Consider the following 25,132-nt stretch of genomic DNA (forward strand, 5'->3'; position numbering starts at 1 on the left):
CGGGGACTGAGACCCCCCACCACACAACATGAGTGTTCCTATTGCTCATTCTAACAGGAAGCTCAGACGTACAGCTAAGCTACTGTGGAGCCCTGTGTCAGCAGCCTCTGACATGAGAGTCACACAGTGTCTGGTCAGACACCAGAAAGTTCTGGGAAGAGGGAGGGAGGGAGTGAGGGAGGGGGAAAAGCACAAGAAATAAAGACAAGACTGTGAGGAAAGAGAGGAGAGAAGAGAGTTGAATGTGGACGACAAGCCATCTGTCCCGGGTAGCTGATCATTAGCACACACACAGATCAGCTCATATATAGCTTTCCCAGAGAGTCAGCACCTCACCTCGCTGCTCTCGTCCCCTCCCAGCCTCACAGCCTTTTTCCTCTGTCGGATCAGTTGCCTGCAGTCCTGTTCTTCCATGTTGTTGTTACCAACCTAAATCTTCTAAAACCATTACTTTCAACACATCTGTTTCTCTCTCGCTGCCTTCTAAGTCACTCTCTGGGCCTTGGGAATATTATTTATTGACCCACCGGTACTTACACTTCCTGGCAACATCTCTAGCTGACCCTGAGTATGGTAGTACTCTTTCATCTTGAAAAATGTTACATACTGTAACTCTTTTATTCATGGTTGTTATAACAGGATTCTGAATGTTACATACAGGATTTCTGACCAACCTGGAAATTGCAAGAGAAGTCCCATTTATTTCGATACTTTACGTTGAGCATTTCAAGAGAAGTCCCATTTATTTAGATACTTTACGTTGAGCATTTGTTCTTAGTTACTTAATAACTCATTTTTCATTTCAGTCATTTAGAATATGCTCTTATTCAGAGCAAATAGGGTTAAGTGCCTTGTTCAAGGGCACATCAACAGCTTTTTCACCTAGTCAGCTCATGGATTCAACCTGAATCTGAAATCAGTCATCAAGAATTCACTACATTCTCAGAAAAAAAGGGTTAAGGGACATTATTGTTCCCGCGGGTACAAAAATATCTATTTAGACATAATATATTTTTAGAGGTACATAGGGGCAATTCCACGGTAACAGAGTGATACTGAGACTCAAATAAAAACCAATGATTGCAATGTTGAACAAGCCATACAACTCAATTTCCACTAAACATTTGACAAAAACACATTTATTTGAAGAACAGTGCAGATGCAAAGTTTGGTAACAGAATGACGGTTTTGGAAAATTGTTAGAAGTTGTCCTTGTGAATGGATTTGCTTGTTTGACTTTGCAATCATTGTTTTTTGTTTGACATACATTTTAAAGTGAAAAATCTTAGTCTCAGCATCTCTCTGATATCGTGGAATTGCCCCACATATAACCTCACTTGGTAGTGTTCGGTATATTTTAGGGTAGATGTGCAGATAATCTTGTATAATGGTGCATTTTTGTACCCAATATTTTGAATATAGAGGTACAACATCACTCTCTTAAACCACGTCCATCATTTTCAATTTCCCAGCATGCTCCATTGTACCTGGAATTTTTGAATTGTTTATTTCAATGTGTGTTTTTGCAGACACATTGATTAGTCTTGAGCCACACAAAGATAAATAGCACATTTCTAAACTAATCTGTTAGTAGTTGGACTTATTGCACCCGTTACTTACATTTTAGTAATTTAGCAGACACTCTTATCTAGAGCAACATACAGTAGTGAGCATATACATTTTCATACATTGTTTGTACTGGTCCTCTGTGGGAATCAAACCCACAATCCCAGCATTGCAAGTGACATGCTCTACCAACTGAGCCGCATGGGACTTGTTAAAATAGTTTAGGTAGTCTCCTTTATCAATTTTCCCTACCTTGGCAGTCATTGTAAATGCAGGTTGCGTGTTATTAAAAGTGTTTTTTAAATATTTTTAAAATCCTAACTCTTTATGCCTTTCTGTAGGAATTACATAACACTTTGCAAGCCAGGGTATTGTGATTTGCCCGATAAGTTTCAGATCACTGGGTAAAGCTAGACTGTGAAAGTAAGGCCTTTATATGTAATACATTGTCATAAAGAGTTTAATTTCAATTATAAAATATTCTCTTATGCACTCATTTTGCAGAAAAGCTACAGGACTGAAAGTCATTGAATGCAACGACCATGTCTCTGTCACTAGCAAACACAGTCATGGGTGGTACTGGTAACTAAACATTTCGCTTACATGGCACTCTGGGAAATATGCAAATAATGTTTTACACTCAACAGTGCTACCCTAAAAAGGCAATTGTTTTACATTTTCCAATGTCCCCTACGGTACACTATTGTCTCTTTTAAGGTACGAACTGCAAGGGTACAATTATGTACCTATAACTAAAGGTTCAAAGGTGGTACCATCCAGGGTACCACTACAGTGACAAGCGTTTGTAGGCCCCACGAGGCCCGGGAACCTGGCAGCCACGTCTGGATAGCGTTAGTTTGCCAGCCAGACAGGATGTCAGCTTTGGCTGTGACAGGGAGATAGGAGTCCAGCCAGGACAGGCAGTGCTTTACTGATTGTATGAACTATGAACAGAACATAAGCTGCGATTAGTGCCAACCTATTAGTCTCTGACTCACCTCACCGGGAAGAACTAGGTGTTCTGACTGAAATCTGTTTTTTTGTTGTGTTTTATCGACGTTTCAATGAGCAAGTTTATCAGCTGAAAAATTCTGATGAAGTATTTTTAAGTGCCTGAATACGTAACACATTTTCTCATCATAATTCTTTCAATTTTAGTAAATAAAATCAAATACAATTTTATTGGTCACATACACATGGTTAGCAGATGATAATGCGAGTGTAGCGAAACGCTTGTGCTTCTAGTTCCGACCATGCAGTAAAATCTAACAAGTAATCTAACAATTTCACAACAACTACTTTATACACACAAGTGTAAAGGAATGAATAAGAATATGTACATATATTTTTATGGTTGAGCGATGTCCGAACGGCATAGGCAAGATGCAGTAGATGGCATAGAGTACAGTATATACATATGAGATGAGTAATGTAGGGTATGAAAACATTATATGAAGTGGCATTGTTTAAAGTGGCTAGTGATACATTACATCAAGATGGCAAGATGCAGTAGATGGCATAGAGTACAGCATATACATATGAGATGAGTAATGTAGTGTATGTAAACATTATATAAAGTGACATTGTTTATAAAGTGACCAGTGATACATTTATTACATCCAATTTTAAATGATTAAAGTGGCTAGAATTTTGAGTCCGATTTGAGTGGTGGTTGTAGCAGTTCTGTGCGTAGTTGGGAGGAAATATAGGCCTACAGATAAACCAGGTTGAATGTTTGCTTTTGTTTATGTAAAAAATGAGGAGGTGAGTGTATCTAAAATAAATGTTGACGTTTATAAACAAATCACTTCTGTAGCGTGGTATAGTCCCACCCCACCCCCTACACACACACACACACACACACACACACACACACACACACACAGCTCTTTTCTGTGAGATCTTTGTGACACTAACGCTGGGTATCGATGACTGCTTTTTTGTTGATGTGATATACAGACAAGTTGTTTTTATAAATAAATTAAAGTTGCCACAAAACTCTTCATTGCTGCTGGATTTCCCCCTAATTATTTGCGTTATCACAGGCACAAGAGATACGAGAACACAATGAAGTGTGTTACAGTGTTGTAAATCTGGTGTTCCACCACCATGTAATTAACCAACACGTAAAACCTATGTAAAAACTATGTGCATTGATTTACTAGTTCCAATCCAGGACAGGCAGCTTGGAGGCATGTTCAGACCGACATCAGGACATATTGAGCTGTGGGCCCCACGCCACGGCCTAATCTCACCCTCGGTGTGTGTGTGTGTGTGTGCGTGTGTGCGTGTGTGCGTGTGTGTGTGTGTGTGTGTGTCTGTGTGTGTGTGTGTGTGTGTGTGTGTGTGTGTGTGTGTGTGTGTGTGTGTGTGTGTGTGTGTGTGTGTGTGTGTGTGTGTGTGGTGCTGTATTGCTGCTCTCATGTTGAGATGTGATTAACATAACTCCCGTGGGCCAGTTTGATCAGCCCAGTATAGAAACATAATATACAGTTCCAACAGGTGTTAAGTTGAAGGATATTATTAGGAGATTTTCTGAGATCGGGCTTTATATAGACATAGCCCCGGGAAGATGCTTGAGGGCGGGGGGCATTTTGCCAGCACTACAGACGGCTATATCGGTCTGCTAATACAGGACTAGTAAAAGCTCAGTGCACTACTTTTGTGAAATATATTTGTATTAATATAATTTTTTAATTCTTATTTTTCAGGGGGTGCTGCAGCACACTCAGAACCCCTACTTCCTGCAGCACACTCAGAACCCCTACTTCCTGCAGCACACTCAGAACCCCTACTTCCTGCAGCACACTCAGAACCCCTACTTCCTGCAGCACACTCAGAACCCCTACTTCCTGCAGCTTTGCATATGAGAGACCTAGATAATTATGCAAGGTTTGTTTATACATCTGTTCTTTTTTAGAACAACCAAACCATGTGTCTGAATTTGTCTGTTTGTGCAAGTCGAAAGATATAATAAAACGAAAGGAAAGAAAAGTAGACATTGGAAAAGACAGTTCAGGGTTTATGAGGTCAAACACACAAAGGAAGACAACATTTGAAAGAGCGATACACTCTATTGTATCTAATCAGTTGATGAAGTGGTAAACAGATAACAGGTGATAACTTTTCCTATAGTCTGATATGTCTTTCGTCATACCTCTACTAGCTCTGTACTATCTATCTGCCCTGTAGAGATCAGTCTCTACTAGCTCTGTACTATCTATCTGCCCTGTAGAGATCAGTCTCTACTAGCTCTGTACTATCTATCTGCCCTGTAGAGATCAGTCTCTACTAGCTCTGTACTATCTATCTGCCCTGTATAGATCAGTCTCTACTAGCTCTGTACTATCTATCTGCCCTGTAGAGATCACTCTACTAGCTCTGTACTATCTAAATGCCCTGTAGAGATCAGTCTCTACTAGCTCTGTACTATCTATCTGCCCTGTAGAGATCAGTCTCTACTAGCTCTGTACTATCTATCTGCCCTGTAGAGATCAGTCTCTACTAGCTCTGTACTATCTATCTGCCCTGTATAGATCAGTCTCTACTAGCTCTGTACTATCTATCTGCCCTGTAGAGATCACTCTACTAGCTCTGTACTATCTATATGCCCTGTAGAGATCAGTCTCTACTAGCTCTGTACTATCTATTTGCCCTGTAGAGATCAGTCTCTACTAGCTCTGTACTATCTATCTGCCCTGTAGAGATCAGTCTCTACTAGCTCTGTACTATCTATCTCCCCTGTAGAGATCAGAGCCTCTCAGTGAGACAGGGGATGTACTAAATGACTGAGGGAGCTGCTGCTGTTGATAATGACATTGATTGGCAAGTCAATTTAAAACAGCAGAACAGATTGTGTGTTTTATGCCAGAGTAGCAGAGCCTTGAGGTCCTAGAGCTAAATTCAGCCAGTCTGTTGTTGCGTAAGTAGTATTGAAACAACATAATTTGTTTCAATCCGGTGTATTTGTCCAGGGTTACAATACAATCTGTTGGGGGTTCTGGAGGACCAGGGTTACAATACAGTCTGTTGGGGGTTCTGGAGGACCAGGGTTAATATACAAACTGTTGGGGGTTCTGGAGGACCAGGGTTACAATACAATCTGTTGAGGGTTCTGGAGGACCAGGGTTACAATACAGTCTGTTGGGGGTTCTGGAGGACCAGGGTTAATATACAAACTGTTGGGGGTTCTGGAGGACCAGGGTTACAATACAAACTGTTGGGGGTTCTGGAAGACCAGAATTAATATACAAACTGTTGGGGGTTCTGGAGGACCAGGGTTACAATACAGTCTGTTGGGGGTTCTGGAGGACCAGGGTTACAATACAATCTGTTGGGGGTTCTGGAGGACCAGGGTTACAATACAGTCTGTTGGGGGTTCTGGAGGACCAGGGTTAATATACAAACTGTTGGGGGTTCTGGAGGACCAGGGTTACAATACAGTCTGTTGGGGGTTCTGGAGGACCAGGGTTAATATACAAACTGTTGGGGGTTCTGGAGGACCAGGGTTAATATACAAACTGTTGGGGGTTCTGGAGGACCAGGGTTAATATACAAACTGTTGGGGGTTCTGGAGGACCAGGGTTACAATACAAACTGTTGGGGGTTCTGGAGGACCAGGGTTACAATACAATCTGTTGGGGGTTCTGGAGGACCAGGGTTACAATACAATCTGTTGGGGGTTCTGGAGGACCAGGGTTACAATACAATCTGTTGGGGGTTCTGGAGGACCAGGGTTACAATACAATATGTTGGAGGTTCTGGAGGACCAGGGTTACAATACAATCTGTTGGGGGTTCTGGAGGACCAGGGTTACAATACAGTCTGTTGGGGGTTCTGGAGGACCAGGGTTACAATACAGTCTGTTGGGGGTTCTGGAGGACCAGGGTTACAATACAGTCTGTTGGGGGTTCTGGAGGACCAGGGTTAATATACAAACTGTTGGGGGTTCTGGAGGACCAGGGTTAATATACAAACTGTTGGGGGTTCTGGAGGACCAGGGTTAATATACAAACTGTTGGGGGTTCTGGAGGACCAGGGTTACAATACAAACTGTTGGGGGTTCTGGAGGACCAGGGTTACAATACAATCTGTTGGGGGTTCTGGAGGACCAGGGTTACAATACAATCTGTTGGGGGTTCTGGAGGACCAGGGTTACAATACAATCTGTTGGGGGTTCTGGAGGACCAGGGTTACAATACAATATGTTGGAGGTTCTGGAGGACCAGGGTTACAATACAATCTGTTGGGGGTTCTGGAGGACCAGGGTTACAATACAGTCTGTTGGGGGTTCTGGAGGACCAGGGTTACAATACAGTCTGTTGGGGGTTCTGGAGGACCAGGGTTAATATACAAACTGTTGGGGGTTCTGGAGGACCAGGGTTACAATACAATCTGTTGGGGGTTCTGGAGGACCAGGGTTACAATACAATATGTTGGAGGTTCTGGAGGACCAGGGTTACAATACAGTCTGTTGGGGGTTCTGGAGGACCAGGGTTACAATACAAACTGTTGGGGGTTCTGGAGGACCAGGGTTACAATACAATCTGTTGGAGGTTCTGGAGGACCAGGGTTACAATACAATCTGTTGGGGGTTCTGGAGGACCAGGGTTACAATACAGTCTGTTGGAGGTTCTGGAGGACCAGGGTTACAATACAATCTGTTGGGGGTTCTGGAGGACCAGGGTTGGGAAACACTGACCTATATAGTGCACTACTTTAGACCACAGCCATATGGGGACATGGTCAAAAGTAGTGCACTTTATAGAGGAGTCTGTCTGTCTGTCTGTCTGTCTGTCTGTCTGTCTGTCTGTCTGTCTGTCTGTCTGTCTGTCTGTCTGTCTGTCTGTCTGTCTGTCTGTCTGTCTGTCTGTCTGTCTGTGTGTGTGTGTGTGTGTGTGTGTGTGTGTGTGTGTGTGTGTACGTGTGAAGCAGGTGAGTGTGAATTGTGAAGAGGGAGTATTCGGTCTGAAAATACTGTTTTCCCAAAATACTGATCAAATAGCTGCAGTGACGTCACAGGGCGCCTGAGAGAGCAGGAGAGAGGAGAGAGCAGGAGAGAGGCAAGAGCAGGAGAGAGGAAAGCACATGAGAGAGGAGAGAGCAGGAGAGAGGAAAGAACATGAGAGAGGAGAGAGCTGGAGAAGAGAGAGCAGGAGAAAGGAGAGAGCAGGAGAGAGGAGAGAGCAGGAGAGGAGAGAGCAGGAGAAAGGAAAGAGCATGAGAGAGGAGAGAGCAGGAGAGGAGAGAGCAGGAGAGGAGAGAGCAGGAGAGAGGCGAGGGCAGGAGAGAGGAAAGAGCAGGAGAGAGGCGAGAGCAGGAGAGAGGAGAGAGCAGGATAGAGGAGAGAGCAGGAGAGGAGAGAGCAGGAGAGGAGAGAGCAGGAGAGAGGCGAGAGCAAGAGAGAGGCGAGAGCAGGAGAGAGGAGAGAGCAGGAGAGGAGAGAGCAGGAGAGGAGAGAGCAGGAGAGAGGAGAGAGCAGGAGAGGGGAGATAGCAGGAGAGGGGAGAGAGCAGGAGAGAGCAGGAGAGAGGCGAGAGCAGGAGAGAGGCGAGAGCAGGAGAGAGGCGAGAGCAGGAGAGAGGAGAGAGCAGGAGAGAGGAGAGAGCAGGAGAGAGGCGAGAGCAGGAGAGAGGAGAGAGCAGGAGAGGGGAGAGAGCAGGAGAGAGCAGGAGAGAGGAGAGAGCAGGAGAGAGCAGGAGAGAGGAGGAGAGAGCAGGAGAGAGGAGAGAGAAGGAGAGAGGAGAGAGCAGGAGAGAGCAGGAGAGAGGAGGAGAGAGGCGAGAGCAGGAGAGAGGAGAGAGCAGGAGAGAGCAGGAGAGAGCAGGAGAGGGGAGAGAGCAGGAGAGAGGAGAGAGCAGGAGAGAGGAGAGAGCAGGAGAGGGGAGAGAGCAGGAGAGAGCAGGAGAGAGGAGAGAGCAGGAGAGAGGAGAGAGCAGGAGAGAGGTGAGAGCAGGAGAGGGGAGAGAGCAGGAGAGAGGAGAGAGCAGGAGAAGGGAGAGAGCAGGAGAGAGGAGAGAGCAGGAGAGAGGAGAGAGCAGGAGAGAGGAGAGAGCAGGAGAGAGGAGAGAGCAGGAGAAGGGAGAGAGCAGGAGAGAGGAGAGAGCAGGAGAGAGGAGAGAGGAAATTGAGGATGGGAGAGTAGAGTATTATTGCTGCTGAGGGTTTGCAGGTTGCAGACATCTCTTTCCGTCAGCCTGTTTCCCCCTGATGATTCTGACTGACTGCAACCACTGGAGTGTGGATCTCTTCTTCTGTTGTCCTGATGGAGTGATGCAGAATGAAGGGCATCCAGTCTTTAATCTGCCTCACACACCAGTCTACTCCCTCATCTTGTCTTCATCTATGCTGACTTTTATGGGATGTTTCTTTCCTCTATGTGCTGTTAATGTTTGTATCTGACTGTGTGTTCACAACAAGATGTCTCTCTGTGTCTACTGTGTTCTAGGAGCCCAGTAACAAGCGGGTGAAGCCCCTGTCCCGCGTCACCTCGTTGGCCAACCTCATACCTCCAGTCAAGACTGCTCCTCTGAAGCGCATAGGACAAACACTGCAGGTACAACAGTACACCGCATCATAAGATAGCTATACTGATAAATATGACCACAGAGGACAACCACTGCAGGTACATTTAAATAGTGACTAAATGCTTAATTAACGTCATTAGTAACACTTTACAGATACAACCTAGAGGTTTAATACATCATCCTGAGGTTATAATGCATTGTAACGCTTGTCATAAGCATGTATGACCCTCTTATAAGGTCTCATTATCATCTCATCATGATCATGATACTAAGTAACTTAGCTGATGGTGTGTTTGGCCGTCCCAGAAAGCCCAGCCATATAGCCAGCTAATCGGTGATGTTCTACGGAGAAATCAATCACTTTCCACTAAGTACGCCAGCCCTCCTCTGACCGGTGTGTGATGTCATGGCCGTAAACGAGTTGTGATATGTTCTGGATGGTGTTATTATGCAACACGAGGCTCAGTGATTGAAAGGTGGGAACGTTCATGCCTGGTAATCACTGGTACGTGGCCTCTACGATTAAGGCCCAAATGGTACTACTTTTGACCAGAGCGCTACAGGGTGCATCCTTTATGGTACGCATGTGAAGGGCTTTGGCCTCAAACCTGATCTCACTATCTTCACACTGGGTTTGACTAGCAGACAGGATCATCTCCACACAACATTATAGTAACATTCAGATATCAGACATAAGACTATGCGTTTGTATTGTCTTTTCATACCCTATCTGGGTTGGTGTCCTGTGAAGGGGAATTTTTCTCATCTTTGTGCCTCTTTCTATTCCGCAGCGTTCCATCAGCTTCCGCAGTGAGAGTCGGACGGAGACGCTCATGCCTCCTCGACCATGGACGCGGCCGGCCCCGCCTGCCAACACCAAGCGGCGAGACAGCAAGCTGTGGAGCGAGACATTTGACGTGCGGCTCGGACACCAGATGCTGTCCTCTAAGGAAATCAAACGCCAGGAGGTGAGGCTTTTCCTCACTGTTACCACAGGAACACTGTTACCACGGGAACACTGTTACCACGGGAACACTGTTACCACGGGAACACTGTTACAAAATGATAGAAAATACCTGCTCACTGCTCTTGTATAGTTTAATGCAACTTTTAGACCAGAAGGTTTTCGTCTGGCTTTGATTTCAAGGAGTTTAGCTAAGATTAAATTGGAGGTTGTGTGCGTGTGTTTAAACTCTAAGAATAGCATGGTTATAACAAGGATGTACATCTTCTAGAATGCATGAAATATGCTTAGATGAAGTGCCCGTGGCAAAACCCAAACCCAGAAAGAGAGATTCCCTAGTCTATGAGCAGATCCTGCCTGGTAAGCACTGATGGGAAAACCACAGATGTCTCACAGAGGAGCAACAGGGTCAGGAGTGGAGGGATGGGCTCCAATAACATCCCAGCTGCTTATTTCTCTCTCACCCCTCTCTGTCTTTCGCTCTCTCTCTCTCTCTCTCTCTCTCCCCTCTCTCTAGCTCTCCCTAATCCCCTCTCTCTATCTTTCTCTCTCTCTCCCCTTACTCTATCTCTCCCTCTGTCTTTCTCTCTCCCCTCTCTCTCCCTCTCTCGCTCTCCCCCCTCCCTCTATCTCTCCCCCCTCTCAATTCAATTCAATTCAAGGGGCTTTATTGGCATGGGAAACATGTGTTAACATTTCCAAAGCAAGTGAGGTAGATAATGTACAAAAGTGAAATAAACAATAAAAATGAACAGTACATTACACATACAGAAGTTTCAAAAGAATAAAGACATTACAAATGTCATATTATACATATATATATATATATATATATACAGTGTGGTAATAATGTACAGATGGTTAAGGGTACACAAGGGAAAATAAATAAGCATAAATATAGGTTGTATTTACAATGGTGTTTGTTCTTCACTTGTTGCCCTTTTCTTGTGGCAACAGGTGACACATCTTGCTGCTGTGATGGCACACTGTGGAATTTCACCCAGTAGATATGGGAGTTTATCAAAATTGGGTTTGTTTTTTAATTCTTTGAGGATCTGTGTAATCGGAGGGAAATATGTGTCTCTAATATGGTCATACATTGGGCAGGAGGTTAGGAAGTGCAGCTCAGTTCACTCTCTTTCTATAGCTCTCCCCTCTCTCTAGCTCTCCCTCTATCTCTCCCCCCCTCTCTCTCTAGCTCTCCCTCTATCTCTCCCCCCCTCTCTCTCTAGCTCTCCCTCTACCTCTCCCCCCCCCCCCCCCCCCCCCCCCCAGGGGACAGGGGATATGGGATAGGGGGTTCACAACAGAACCCAGCTGTCCACTGGGAAGTATTGCATTTTTAGGGGTCAACGCGGTCCTATGCTTTTCTCTCTGTGTGCATAACAGAAGTCTTGTGGCTTTAGAGAGGCTAAGTGTTGAAAGATCATCTTTCTGCAAAGACCTTTAGATTTGTCAGTCTGACATTTGTTATTTCATACATGTACTCCTTTTTCTAAAAAGACAGAAAGAAGGAAAGAAATTATGTTTATATGTTTTCAATGTTCTTTATTTGTTCATGGTGGTAGAATAGCTGATAACTTGTTGTTTTTCTGAGATGTTTGACTAAACGAGGACCCTTGTTTCACCATTCTCATGTTGTCTTTACTTCCTCTGTGTGTTTGCAGGCCATCTTTGAGCTTTCTCAGGGCGAGCGGGATCTCATTGAGGATCTGAAGCTGGCCAAGAAGGTACCAGCTGCTTATTCAATCGAGATCATTTCCCTTTTTCCTTTTCATTGAGCCTATCACAGCTAAGTTATTCTACCCTGGTGATCAGTCAGTCTCCGGTTTCCCCAGTGCTCCCACAATCACACACCTAAGACTGTAGCTCACACTCTCTCCCCCCTCTCTCTCTCTCTGCCATATTACTCTCTCTCTCTCTGCCATATTACTCTCTCTCTCTCTGCCATCTTACTCTCTCTCTCTGCCCTTTGTTTCTTTCTTTCTCTCTCTCTCTCTCTCTCTCTCTTTCTGCCCTCTGTCTCTCTCTCTATCTCTCTCTCTCTGCCCTCTGTCTCTCTCTATCTCTCTCTCTCTGCCATCTGTCTCTGTCTCTCTCTCTTTCTGCCCTCTGTCTCTCTCTATCTCTCTCTCTTTGCCCACTCTCTCTGCCATCTGTCTCTGTCTCAGTCTCTCTCTCTCTCTCTCTTTCTGTCCTCTGTCTCTCTCTCTATCTCTCTCTCTCTGCCCACTCTCTCTGCCATCTGTCTCTGTCTCTCTCTCTCTCTCTTTCTGCCCTCTGTCTCTCTCTATCTCTCTCTCTTTGCCCACTCTCTCTGCCATCTGTCTCTGTCTCTGTCTCTCTCTCTCTCTCTCTTTCTGTCCTCTGTCTCTCTCTCTATCTCTCTCTCTCTGCCCACTCTCTCTGCCATCTGTCTCTGTTTCTGTCTCTCTCTCTCTCTCTCTCTCTCTCTCTCTCTCCCTGTCTCTCTCTCTATCTCTCTCTCTCTCCCTCTCTCTCTCTCTCTCTCTCTCTCTCTCTCTCTCTCTGCTCCTGGAGATCTCTTCCACTCTCCCAGGCTTAAACTCAGTCCCAGAGGGGATCGAGTGCTATATCACTTCGCAGTTTTAACAGTTAAAATTAGAAGGCCTGTCTGAAACATGCCCACAAGACACCAACAGATGTTTAGATTATTTATGTCCAATACTGTTTCTGAAAATATCTTTAATATCTTCTGGACGTGTCCCATTTGATGGCAGTTACCTTTCTTAGCGCTGTTGTTTTACTTATATTGGGTGTGTAGTTTATATGATCCATCTACGCTTGGCTCAAGTAACTTATCTGGGTCAACCACTTGTAGATGTCCACACCACAAGCTACCAATTAACATGCCAATACCCCAAGGGTTTTTCCATCTTTAGAGGACACGCTTGATTCCGCTTTCAAAGCTTCTAAAGCGTGTTTTAAGGAAGCACGTGAGTAATATAAAGGGATACATCGAGTTTGGTTTCATTGTTACTGTTTTAATTGAAGCGTTTTCCTCTCTCTGTACCTGCAGGCGTACCATGACCCCATGCTGAAGCTGTCCATTATGACAGAGCATGAACTCACCCAGATCTTCGGAACCCTGGACTCCCTCATTCCGTTGCATGAAGGTGAGAATGGAAGCTTGCAAAGTGTAGAACCACAGGATAGGGAATTGCAAGGAAACACAGTGGCTCACACAAACACAGAAGCCATCACACACAGAGTCACGCACGCACACAGGCACACACACACAGGCACACACACACAGGCACACACGCACAAAGTTCTTACACCTAAAAGAGCCGTTAGACAGAGGCTGAGACCTCTCCTCCCTCTCCTCCCTCAGATCTGCTGAGTCGATTGCGAGAGGCCAGGAAACCAGACGGCTCTACAGAAACTGTGGGACACATTCTAGTGGACTGGGTAAGACCCCTGATGTGTGTGTGTGTGTGTGTGTGTGTGTGTGTGTGTGTGTGTGTGTGTGTGTGTGTGTGTGTGTGTGTGTGTGTGTGTGTGTGTGTGTGTGTGTGTGTGTGTGTGTGTGTGTGTGTGTGTGTGTGTACTCAGAGCTCGGTCAGTTGACCTCAGGGGTTCACACAACAACCGTAGCTGTTGATGACCCAGAGAAACGTCTATTGGTGTGAAGTCGGGTTACCCTGTGTGGAGGTTAAAATCAAAGCTCTTAACTAACATGAAACGATAACTTCCTCACAATACGAGCAGTAACACTTTAGCTGGACAGTGAGCTGGAACCAGGCTAGTTCTGCTGTGTTGTGAAGTGTGTTAGTGTGTCCAGGGCTGTTTGTTAGTGTAAGGATGCTGAGCAGCTCCTCTACCATCCCTCCGTCCCTACTTCCTGTTTACACTAGGTAGTTATGGAGGAAAACAATGCGTGCTTGCCAGGAACGCGGAGAGCCTCCTCTGCTTCTCAGCTGTTTTCTTGCCCTAGTCCCACCTCTCCTCTGAACTCCATTCCACAAGATGTCAATGTGGTTGCATAATAGAGTACATATTTCCCAATTCTACTTCATTTCCATGGTAGATGACCTGGTTTATTTAGGCCTTCATTTATCTATCGGTTACATTAACACTGTGACATTGTTCTGGTTCTGACTGCACCAGCTCAGTGACATTCCTATAGTGTTCAATGTGATGTAGACCAGGTACAATATATATATTGAATAGATCTGGCGCTCCATTCAAAGATGAAGAGACTTGTTGTATGGCAGACCTACACAGAGACTTGTTGTATGGTAGACCTACACAGAGACTTGTTGTATGGTAGACCTACACAGAGACTTGTTGTATGGTAGACCTACACAGAGACTTGTTGTATGGTAGACCTACACAGAGACTTGTTGTATGGTAGACCTACACAGAGACTTGTTGTATGGTAGACCTACACAGAGACTTGTTGTATGGTAGACCTACACAGAGACTTGTTGTATGGTAGACCTACACAGAGACTTGTTGTGTGGTAGACCTACACAGAGACTTGTTGTATGGTAGACCTACACAGAGACTTGTTGTATGGTAGACCTACACAGAGACTTGTTGTATGGTAGACCTACACAGAGACTTGTTGTATGGTAGACCTACACAGAGACCTGTTGTATGGTAGACCTACACAGAGACTTGTTGTATGGTAGACCTACACAGAGACTTGTTGTATGGTAGACCTACACAGAGACTTGTTGTATGGTAGACCTACACAGAGACTTGTTGTATGGTAGACCTACACAGAGACCTGTTGTATGGTAGACCTACACAGAGACTTGTTGTATGGTAGACCTACACAGAGACTTGTTGTATGGTAGACCTACACAGAGACTTGTTGTATGGTAGACCTACACAGAGACTTGTTGTATGGTAGACCTACACAGAGACTTGTTGTATGGTAGACCTACACAGAGACCTGTTGTATGGTAGACCTACACAGAGACTTGTTGTATGGCAGACCTACACAGAGACTTGTTGTATGGTAGACCTACACAGAGACTTGTTGTATGGTAGACCTACACAGATACTTGTTGTATGGTAGACCTACACAGAGACTTGTTGTATGGTAGACCTACACAGAGACTTGTTGTATGGTAGACCTACACAGAGACCTGTTGTATGGTAGACCTACACAGAGACTTGTTGTATGGTAGACCTACACAGAGACTTGTTGTATGGTAGACCTACACAGAGACTTGTTGTATGGTAGACCTACACAGAGACTTGTTGTATGGTAGACCTACACAGAGACTTGTTGTATGGTAGACCTACACAGAGACTTGTTGTATGGTGGACCTACACAGAGACTTGTTGTATGGTGGGGGGTCAATGCAAATAGTCCGGGTAGCCATTTAACTGTTCTGCAGTCTTGTGACTTGGGGGTCGAAGCTGTTAAGGAGCCTTTTGAACCTGGACCATGTTCTCCTGTACCACCTGCCTTGCAGAAAAAGACAACATTCTATGACTACAGTGGCTGGAGTCTTTGACCATTTTTAGGGCCTTCCTCTCCCACTGCCTGGTATAGAGTTCCTGGGTGGCATTGAGGGGAATAGGCGTTGTTGTGCCCTCTTTACAGCTGTCTTGGGACTATGATAGTTTGTTGGTGATGTGGACACCAAGGATTTTGTACCTCTCAACCTGCTCCACTACAGCTCCGTCGATGTGAATGGGTGCGTGCTCGGCCCTCCTTTTCCTGTAGTCCACGATCATCTCCTTTGTCTTGATCACGTGGTACCACACGGCCAGGTCTCTGACCTCCTCCCTATAGGCTGTCTCATTATTGGTGGTGAACAGGCCTACCACCATCGTGTCGTTGGCAAACTTAATGATGGTGTTGGAGTATGCTTGGCCACGCAGTTATGGGTGAACAGGGAGTACAGGAGGGTACTAAGCACGCACTCCTAAGGGGCCTCCGTGTTGAGGATCCATGTGGCAGATGTGTTGTTACCTACCCTTACCACCTGGGGGCGGCTGTCAGGAAGTCCAAAATCCAGTTGCAGAGGCAGGTGTTTAATCCCAGGGTCCTTAGTTTATTGATGAGCTTTGAGGGTACAGGTACAGAGTCATTTAGACAGGTTACTTTGGCGTTCTTGGGCACAGGGACTATGGTGGTCTGCTTGAAACATGTAGGTATTACAGACTCAGTCAGGGACAGGTAGAAAATGTCAGTGAAGACACTTGCCAGTTGGTCAGCACATGCTCTGACTACTAGTCCTGGTAATCCGTCTGTAAATGTTGACCTGTTTAAAGATTTTACTCACATCGGCTACGGAGAATGTGATCACAGGCTAGCCAATAGGCAGGCTAGCCAAAAGGCAGGCTAGCTTAGCTAAATAGGCAGGCTAGCCTAGCTAAATAGGCAGGCTAGCCTAGCTAAATAGGCAGGCTAGCCAAGCTAAATAGGCAGGCTAGCCAAGCTAAATAGGCAGGCTAGCCAAGCTAAATAGGATGACTAAAGACAGTACAGTATGGGGAGAACAGAGCTAAAGTTGTCTGGCTGGATGTTACTGCCTGAGCAGGATGAGATGATGACTTTAAGGAATGAAAAGTAATAAAGTCGGCAAATAAAAACTGAGCACAACTGAAGTATTTGATCAGATATCGAAAACCGTGAGACTTGTTTTTTCATCCGACCTCAAAAATAATTATGGGCGCTGTACTGCAACGCCAGCTGTGCCACCAGAGACTCTGGGTTCGCGCCCAAGCTCTGTCGTAACCGGCCGCGACCGGGAGGTCCGTGGGGCGACGCACAATTGGCCCAGCGTCGTCCAGGTTCCAGGTTAGGGAGGGCTTGGCCGGAAGGGAAATCCTTGTCTCATCGCGCACCAGCGACTCCTGTGGCGGGCCGGGCACAGTGCGCGCTAGCCAAGGTTGCCAGGTGCACGGTGTAGCCTCCGACACATTGGTGCGGCTGGCTTCCGGGTTGGATGCGCGCTGTGTTAAGAAGCAGTGCGGCTTGGTTGGGTTGTGTATCGGAGGACGCATTTCAACCTTCGTCTCTCCCGAGCCCGTACGGTAGTTGTAGCGATGAGACAAGATAGTAGCTACCAAACAATTGGATACCACGAAATTGGGGAGAAAAAGGGGTAAAATTCTAAAATAAATAAATAAATAATAATAATTATGGAACATACACACTGCATAAGAGATCCTGCAATAAATATTAACTTGACTGAAGGAGAAACTCAATTACTGACCTCTCTCTCTCTCCCCCTCCTCCCTCCACCAGTTACCATGTCTGGACTCCTACAACTCATACTGCAGTAACCAGGTGGCAGCCAAAGCTCTGCTGGACCATAAGAAGCAGGATCACCGGGTGCATGACTTCCTGCAGCGCTGCCTGGAGTCGCCCTTTAGTAGGAAGCTGGACCTGTGGAACTTCCTGGATATACCCAGGAGCCGTCTGGTCAAATACCCTCTGCTGCTCAGGGAGATCCTCAAACACACACCTAACGACCATCCGGACCGTCAACACCTGGATGAGGCAGTGAGTGGATCTGGTGATAGACATGAATGTATAAACACACACCACCCCCACACACACACACACACACACACACAACCCCTCACTAACACCCCTCCCCCTCCACACACACAACCCCTCACTAACACCCCCCCCCCCCCCCCCCACACACACACAACCCCTCACTAACACCCCCCCCCCCCTCACTCCACACACACAACCCCTCACTAACACCCCCCCTCCACACACACAACCCCTCACTAACACCCTAACACCCCCCCCCACACACACACACACAACCCCCCACTAACACCCCCCCCCCCCACACACACACACACAACCCCCACACACACATAAACCCCCCACTAACACTCCCCCCACACACACACACACACACACACAACCCTCCACTAAGACTCCAACCCCCCCACACACACACGCATACCCCCCACACACACAACCCCCACTAACACCCCCCCCCCCCCCCCCCCCACCCACACACACACACACAAAAACTTAAATCACACTTTTCATTCCCTCTTCTTGTCACCAGATCAACATGATCCAGAGCATCGTGGCTGAGATCAACACCCAGACGGGTGAGTCTGAGTGCCGTTTCTACAAGGAGCGTCTCCTCTATCTGGAAGACAGCCAGAGAGACCTGCTCATTGACAGCTCCCGCATCCTCAGCTGTCACGGGGAACTGAAGAACAACAGGGGCGCTGTGAGTAGAGCTGCCAAGCATCTATCACTATTAACGCTTTGGAGTGTAACACACAGCAGACCTGCTACACCACACAGCTATAAAAACTTACAATAACAGGTAGCTTTCGTCATGCAAACACAATGCAAACACGACTCAGTGTAGCAGCTCTTTAGCGGTAAAACGGCATGGCAACATCTGCTGACAGGGAGTTCAAATGCATACTAACACTCTACTGCTAGGTACGCCTTCTGATGTACTGTAAGTAAGGTCAACGCTGAGGATATTTGTTTAGCATTGAATGAGGCACAGTTTTACGTTTGTACCGTACAGAGATATGAATGACCTCTAAATCCACACAGACCTGTGATGGTACGAGCAAACCCGCTGACCATGACCCCTAAAGCACCACACTCTGTCACCACATATCAATACGTCTACTGGGGTCAGGGGTCAGCTCTGAGAGCATTGGTTCACCTGTAGGACCTCGCTGAGTCACTACAGACCCTGGTTCGATTCCAGGCTGTATCACACCCAGTCGTGTTTGAGTCCCGTAGGGGGGTGCATAATTGGCCTAGACTTTGTCCGGGTTAGGGTTTGGTCGGGGTAGGATTTGGCCGGGGTAGGGTTTGGCCGGGGTAGGGTTTGGCCGGGGTAGGGTTTGGCCGGGGTAGGATTTGGCCGGGGTAGGGTTTGGCCGGGGTAAGGTTTGGCCGGGGTAGGCCGTCACTGTAAATAAGAATTTGTTCTTAACTGACATGCCTAGTTAAATAAAGGTAAAATATATAAATAAATTAAATAAAGGTGAAAAATAAAAGAACGAAACCAATCATCACGTGCATAGTGTGTGTTTAGAGAAAAAACATTATCTCGTGACATGCTGAGAAGATGGTTGGGCTCTGGGTGCCGAAGTGAGGAAAAAACATAACGTTGTGGACTGTCAGTCAGAGAGAGGGGCTGTAACATTCGTTTCATCTCCTCCCTTCAACCAAAGCCTTTAATTTGGGTTTTGTTCACCATGTTTGTGCAGCATGGTACAAATTGGAAGCACCTGGTCACGTGTCGTTAGATGTTAGACGTTGTATATATCCCGATCCATCATGGGGTAGTAGTAGCATACTGGTGGTTTGGGTTTTGATACGGTTCAGTTCCCACCATCGCTCCTGCTTCAGCCCAGCAGTAATGACAGGGTAGTGGTGGTGTGGAGAGGGATGGAGAGAGTGGGAGGGGGAAAGAGGGAAGGAGAGAAGAGGGAGAGAGGGAGTAATCCCAGGAAAGGAGAGACAGAAGGCTATTAATCAGGCTGTGCTACGCTAGCTCACCATGACCGACCCAAGCGGAGACACTCACAGCCTTTCAAGTCCAGTGGGGAAAAACAGTGAAACATTACCATATTGTGTTATAACAATCAACCAATAAATCCACATGTATTATACGGAACAATGACTAAAGCCATTACACTAAAGATCTGCACATTAATTCAGCTATTTTTATCAACTGTTAATATGAGAAGAATAGAAGCCTACAGGTCGTTAGAATCTAGGTGAGGTCGGGTCAGAGTGACTCACAGTCGCCTAACAGGGCCCTTGTCTCTGTCTATCTGCAGTAAAGTGTTGTTATTTAAGGAGGAACACTGACACAGAGAGAGAAAGACAAACATATGAACGTTTCTCTTGTTTCCTCTTGTCACGCTGGTTTTACCTAAACCAGCCCATTGAAACCTGAGGGTCTCCATTCAGACACACAGAGCCTGTACTCACATCCGCCACAGATGTTCGGTTCCTTTATGCTCAACCATGACCGGCTTGTGTTCTACATTAGACTCGTTCTTATACCATCTCATAACAGTATCTCAGAAAGGTACAGAGTTGTTATAAGTGAAACTGTAAATGTTGAGAGAAGACCGATCCCTGTTTGATGGAGTGTTGTTAGTGGGTGTTCTATCGTCAGGGTTCACTGTGTTCTTACTCAACACAACCCTGGGTGCCTCTACATCACATCTCTGCTAAAGTCTATTACAACATTACAGAACTTCTTTGTCTCTACTCCCGTAAGTCTTCCAGTGTTTAGTAAACACTGGTCCTCTTAAATCAAACAGTGGAAGTGTTACAGGAACACATCATCCCTTCCTACTCCAGTTCTCAGTTCTCTTATGGATCATGCAGTGGCAGCTCAAGAAGCCATTCATCACATGGAAAGGAAAAAAATGGGCCAAAGTATCTCTGAAACTTGTGTATGAAATAGAGCATGTAAACTGGAGTGTGTTTAAAGCAAAGATACCACCCATGCTGGTGTTGTTCGTACTATTTTCTAGTCTGAGGAGTTTGATTTTCTGAGAGTAGTTGGCCTGCTGCTGAAATATCTGGCCCTGTTTGGTCCAATGACCTTATTTCCAATGTAGCTATGAATTGTATTGTGTTATGGTGTATTGCATTTTTTGTTATTGACTACTGCTGCCTCCAGAGCTCCCTTGATAAATATATTCTAATGAGATCCCATTGAATAACCTGGATAAAAATGTTTTAAATGAGGAAAAAGCAGCAGACCCTTTACGCCTTCCTTTCCCCTCTTTCTCCAGAAGTTACATGTGTTCCTGTTCCAGGACGTGCTGGTCATAACCAGGGCCATCACCCACAGCGAGCAGTTGCACTACCAGCTGTACCGCCAGCCCATCCCAGTCAGAGAGTTGCAGTGGGAGGACCTGCAGGACGGGGAGATCCGTCTGGGGGGCTCCATCAGAGGGGCCTTCAGCAACAACGAGAGGAGTGAGTGTTTAATCCATAGAATTACATATAGAACATTGGAATATGAATTATAGGATCTCTATGGTTTATCCCTAGTGGATAACGACTGTGGCCGCCGATAACTGGAGCCTGATACCCCTATCCTATTAATAATAACTAGAGCCTGACACCCCTATCATATTAATAATAACTAGAGCCTGACACCCCTATCCTATTAATAATAACTAGAGCCTGACACCCCTATCCTATTAATAATAACTAGAGCCTGACACCCCTATCCTATTAATAATAACTAGAGCCTGACACCCCTATCCTATTAATAATAACTAGAGCCTGACACCCCTATCCTATTAATAATAACTAGAGCCTGACACCCCTATCCTATTAATAATAACTAGAGCCTGACACCCCTATCCTATTAATAATAACTAGAGCCTGACAACCCTATCCTATTAATAATAACTAGAGCCTGACACCCCTATCCTATTAATAATAACTAGAGCCTGACACCCCTATCCTATTAATAATAACTAGAGCCTGACACCCCTATCCTATTAATAATAACTAGAGCCTGACACCCCTATCCTATTAATAATAACTAGAGCCTGACACCCCTATCCTATTAATAATAACTAGAGCCTGACACCCCTATCCTATTAATAATAACTAGAGCCTGACACCCCTATCCTATTAATAATAACTAGAGCCTGACACCCCTATCCTATTGTTAATAATAACTAGAGCCTGACACCCCTATCCTATTAATAATACCTAGAGCCTGACACCCCTATCCTATTAATAATAACTAGAGCCTGACACCCCTATCCTATTAATAATAACTAGAGCCTGACACCCCTATCCTATTAATAATAACTAGAGCCTGACACCCCTATCCTATTAATAATAACTAGAGCTTGACACCCCTATCCTATTAATAATAACTAGAGCCTGACACCCCTATCCTATTAATAATAACTAGAGCCTGACACCCCTATCCTATTGTTAATAATAACTAGAGCCTGACACCCCTATCCTATTAATAATAACTAGAGCCTGACACCCCTATCCTATTAATAATAACTAGAGCCTGACACCCCTATCCTATTGTTAATAATAACTAGAGCCTGACACCCCTATCCTATTAATAATAACTAGAGCCTGACACCCCTATCCTATTAATAATAACTGGAGCCTGACACCCCTATCCTATTAATAATAACTAGAGCCTGACACCCCTATCCTATTAATAATAACTAGAGCCTGACACCCATATCCTATTAATAATAACTAGAGCCTGACACCCCTATCCTATTAATAATAACTAGAGCCTGACACCCCTATCCTATTAATAATAACTAGAGCCTGACACCCCTATCCTATTAATAATAACTAGAGCCTGACACCCCTATCCTATTAATAATAACTAGAGCCTGACACCCCTATCCTATTAATAATAACTAGAGCCTGACACCCCTATCCTATTAATAATAACTAGAGTTTGACACCCCTATCCTATTAATAATAACTAGAGCCTGACACCCCTATCCTATTAATAATTACTGGAGCCTGACACCCCTATCCTATTAATAATAACTAGAGCCTGACACCCCTATCCTATTAATAATGTGGTCATTAACTTGGAATCGGCCTGTATCTAACTTCATCTCTCCTCTCCTTTCCCACATCAGCCAAAAACTTCTTCAGAGTGTCGTTTCATAGTGGCGGCCAGCTCCAGTCCCACTCGTTCCAAGCCAGCGATGCCTTCAACAAACAGCAGTGGCTCAACTGCATCCGCCAGGCCAAAGGAGCCGCTGAGTCGGCCGTGGGGGTGGGGATTCCTGTAGGGGTGGGAACCAGTAGCAGTGACCCAGACCCCCGTCCAAGCCTACTCAGCCCCCAGAGACCTCTGAGTCCTACAACACCTCCCCTCTCAAGAGCACTGTCCCCCCAGCCAGAGAGCATGGACCACAATGACAGTGACTCGTCTGTAGACTCTCCAGATTGTAGCATGGACATGGACACGGCCGAGGCGTCTGACTCCACCACAGGCTGGCCTGGCTCTGCCCAGATGGACAAAACAGACTCTAGTAGCAGCAGCAGGCCAGCAGAAGTGTGACCACTGGGGTGTCAAGGCTACACCTGGGCAGTATTGGTGGTAACATGGCGGTGTTCTTTATATGCGGGAGTGGGTGGACAGTGGGTGGATATTGTAGAGCACTTCTTTTCTCTACCCCTTTTTTTCATTTGTTGTTTTTCTCTTAACTTTCTTTCTATGAGACAGTGGTGTAGTCTATAGCAGTGGTATCCATGTGTCTTAGCTGTGACTGGCAGGTCTACTATGGATGTCTACATGGAGAGGAAGGCAGCCATGACTGGGACCTCAGGACAGTATTGTTGTTGTTGCTCCTGCTCTGACTCTTGACCTCTGCTGTGGGCGGAGTCCTCCTACCCTACAGACAGGCTCCTCTCATCACCTTCTCACCACAACTAGAAACACTGCCATCACCTCTTATCCCACTGCACTACTACTGTGGTCTCCCAGAGCAAAGAGAATACATAGATGATATTCTCTTTATATATATAGAATATATTGTATGTAGGAATCTAGAGAACCTGTTGCGTTTGCAATGATTGACCCAGTCAAAATGACCAGACGAATGTTTTCAAAGACAATCAATATGATGATATGTTGTTGTTGTTGTTAGGACTTGACATGGAGTTAGAGTTTATTTTGTTAAGGATGGGTTACAACAGTGTTAATGGGGCATAGTTGTTTGCTACAGATTCTTCCCACATCTTGGCCAGAACTAGGATGTTCCAGAACTATGGCGTTCCAGAACTATGGTGTTCCAGAACTATGGTGTTCCAGAACTATGGTGTTCCAGAACTATGGCGTTCCAGATCTAGTGCGTTCCAGATCTAGGGCGTTCCAGATCTATGGCATTCCAGAACTATGGCGTTCCAGATCTAGGGCGTTCCAGATCTATGGCGTTCCAGATCTATGGCGTTCCAGAGGTCAGCAATTGGCATCTAGAACTGGCCTCTTGGTAATGTAACCTAGTATAAACACATCACTCAGAGGGGAGAGCTGTTATTATTGGTGGGTCAAGCTGGTTTGATTAATTGGGTGTTTATTTTTTATATCCTGTCTAAAGTTAAATTCTGCATTGGTGGGAAAGGGCTCATAAGTGAGCATTCACTGTAGTCTACACCTGTTGTATTCTGCGCATGTGACCATTTTTTTTAACTTTAAATTAATATGAGTTAAAAAAAAAAAAAGATAGGACCACCTATTTCTCCACAAGTAGGAAGTGGGAACAGAAGCATTTTACATCAAGTAAACAGCCCTTCCTGGAGGAAGCAAGATTCTCCGTGGTGTTAAGAGTCAATGTCTTACAGAGAAGCTTTGTATTCAAAACAGTATTAAATGAATTATTTTTAGTGTGTTTTAGTAGTGTCAGGTTTTTATCAACCACAAAGTTCTTTACTCACTGGACATTTTTGTAAAAAAGCAATGCTGAGACTTCTGTATGGTTTAAAGAAGTAGTCGCATGTGTCATAGCTAAACTCAGACCAGTCCTCTGTCACTGGGTGCTCTCGGTGTTGAACTGATAAACTAGGACTGCTAAATCATTGGCAAAAATGTGTACGTGTCGGGTAATTATAATCTTGTGCAAGTTTACTTGTGGGGCCTCATGTTCTCTTTCATTTGAATAGAATGTCACGTGTTAAAAAAGGAATCAGTTTGATCAAGTAATCACTAAAAGAAATATCCAAAATACAGTATATTATTTTATTGTTTTGTTTTTTAAAGAAATGTATTGAAATGTATTCTTTAGGATGTCTATTTATAGTAATTGTTTTCTATGAATTAATGTTATATGCTTTTGTTTGGTTCATGCTGGAGACTAGAGGTGAGAATTATGGTTGTACAGGGAGATATGGGACTGGGAAGGGCCTAAAGAACTACACTGGAAAGGAAGGGTTTCAGAACTAGCTACGTATGTGGCTGTAGGCTATGTAAACCTTCAGACACATGGACTTGAAAGGAAAAGAGACTATATTGAAATATGATATATGAACTGACTGAAAAAGATTGACATGAACATGTATAACCTAATGGAATTAGACTGTACCAAATAAAAGATGGGAACCAAA

The 25,132-nt window shown here is 45.2% G+C and overlaps 1 protein-coding gene across 3 annotated transcripts in view; it reads left to right on the plus strand.

Annotated features, from left to right (window-relative positions):
* Window positions 1-25,132, plus strand: part of LOC139371399 (Rho guanine nucleotide exchange factor (GEF) 3) — a 93,234-nt gene extending 68,102 nt beyond the window's left edge. For all 3 annotated transcript variants that reach the window (XM_071111788.1, XM_071111790.1, XM_071111789.1), the window contains 9 exons: window positions 9,014-9,121; window positions 9,884-10,060; window positions 11,724-11,786; window positions 13,097-13,193; window positions 13,412-13,488; window positions 17,294-17,551; window positions 18,081-18,251; window positions 20,809-20,995; window positions 22,663-25,132. In XM_071111788.1, coding sequence (XP_070967889.1) covers window positions 9,014-9,121; window positions 9,884-10,060; window positions 11,724-11,786; window positions 13,097-13,193; window positions 13,412-13,488; window positions 17,294-17,551; window positions 18,081-18,251; window positions 20,809-20,995; window positions 22,663-23,090 — 1,566 coding nt within the window. In that variant the 3' untranslated portion in view covers window positions 23,091-25,132. The remainder of the gene's footprint in view (window positions 1-9,013; window positions 9,122-9,883; window positions 10,061-11,723; window positions 11,787-13,096; window positions 13,194-13,411; window positions 13,489-17,293; window positions 17,552-18,080; window positions 18,252-20,808; window positions 20,996-22,662) is intronic.

This window comes from Oncorhynchus clarkii, chromosome 17 (assembly GCF_045791955.1).
Source record: "Oncorhynchus clarkii lewisi isolate Uvic-CL-2024 chromosome 17, UVic_Ocla_1.0, whole genome shotgun sequence".
Classification (NCBI taxonomy): domain Eukaryota; kingdom Metazoa; phylum Chordata; class Actinopteri; order Salmoniformes; family Salmonidae; genus Oncorhynchus; species Oncorhynchus clarkii.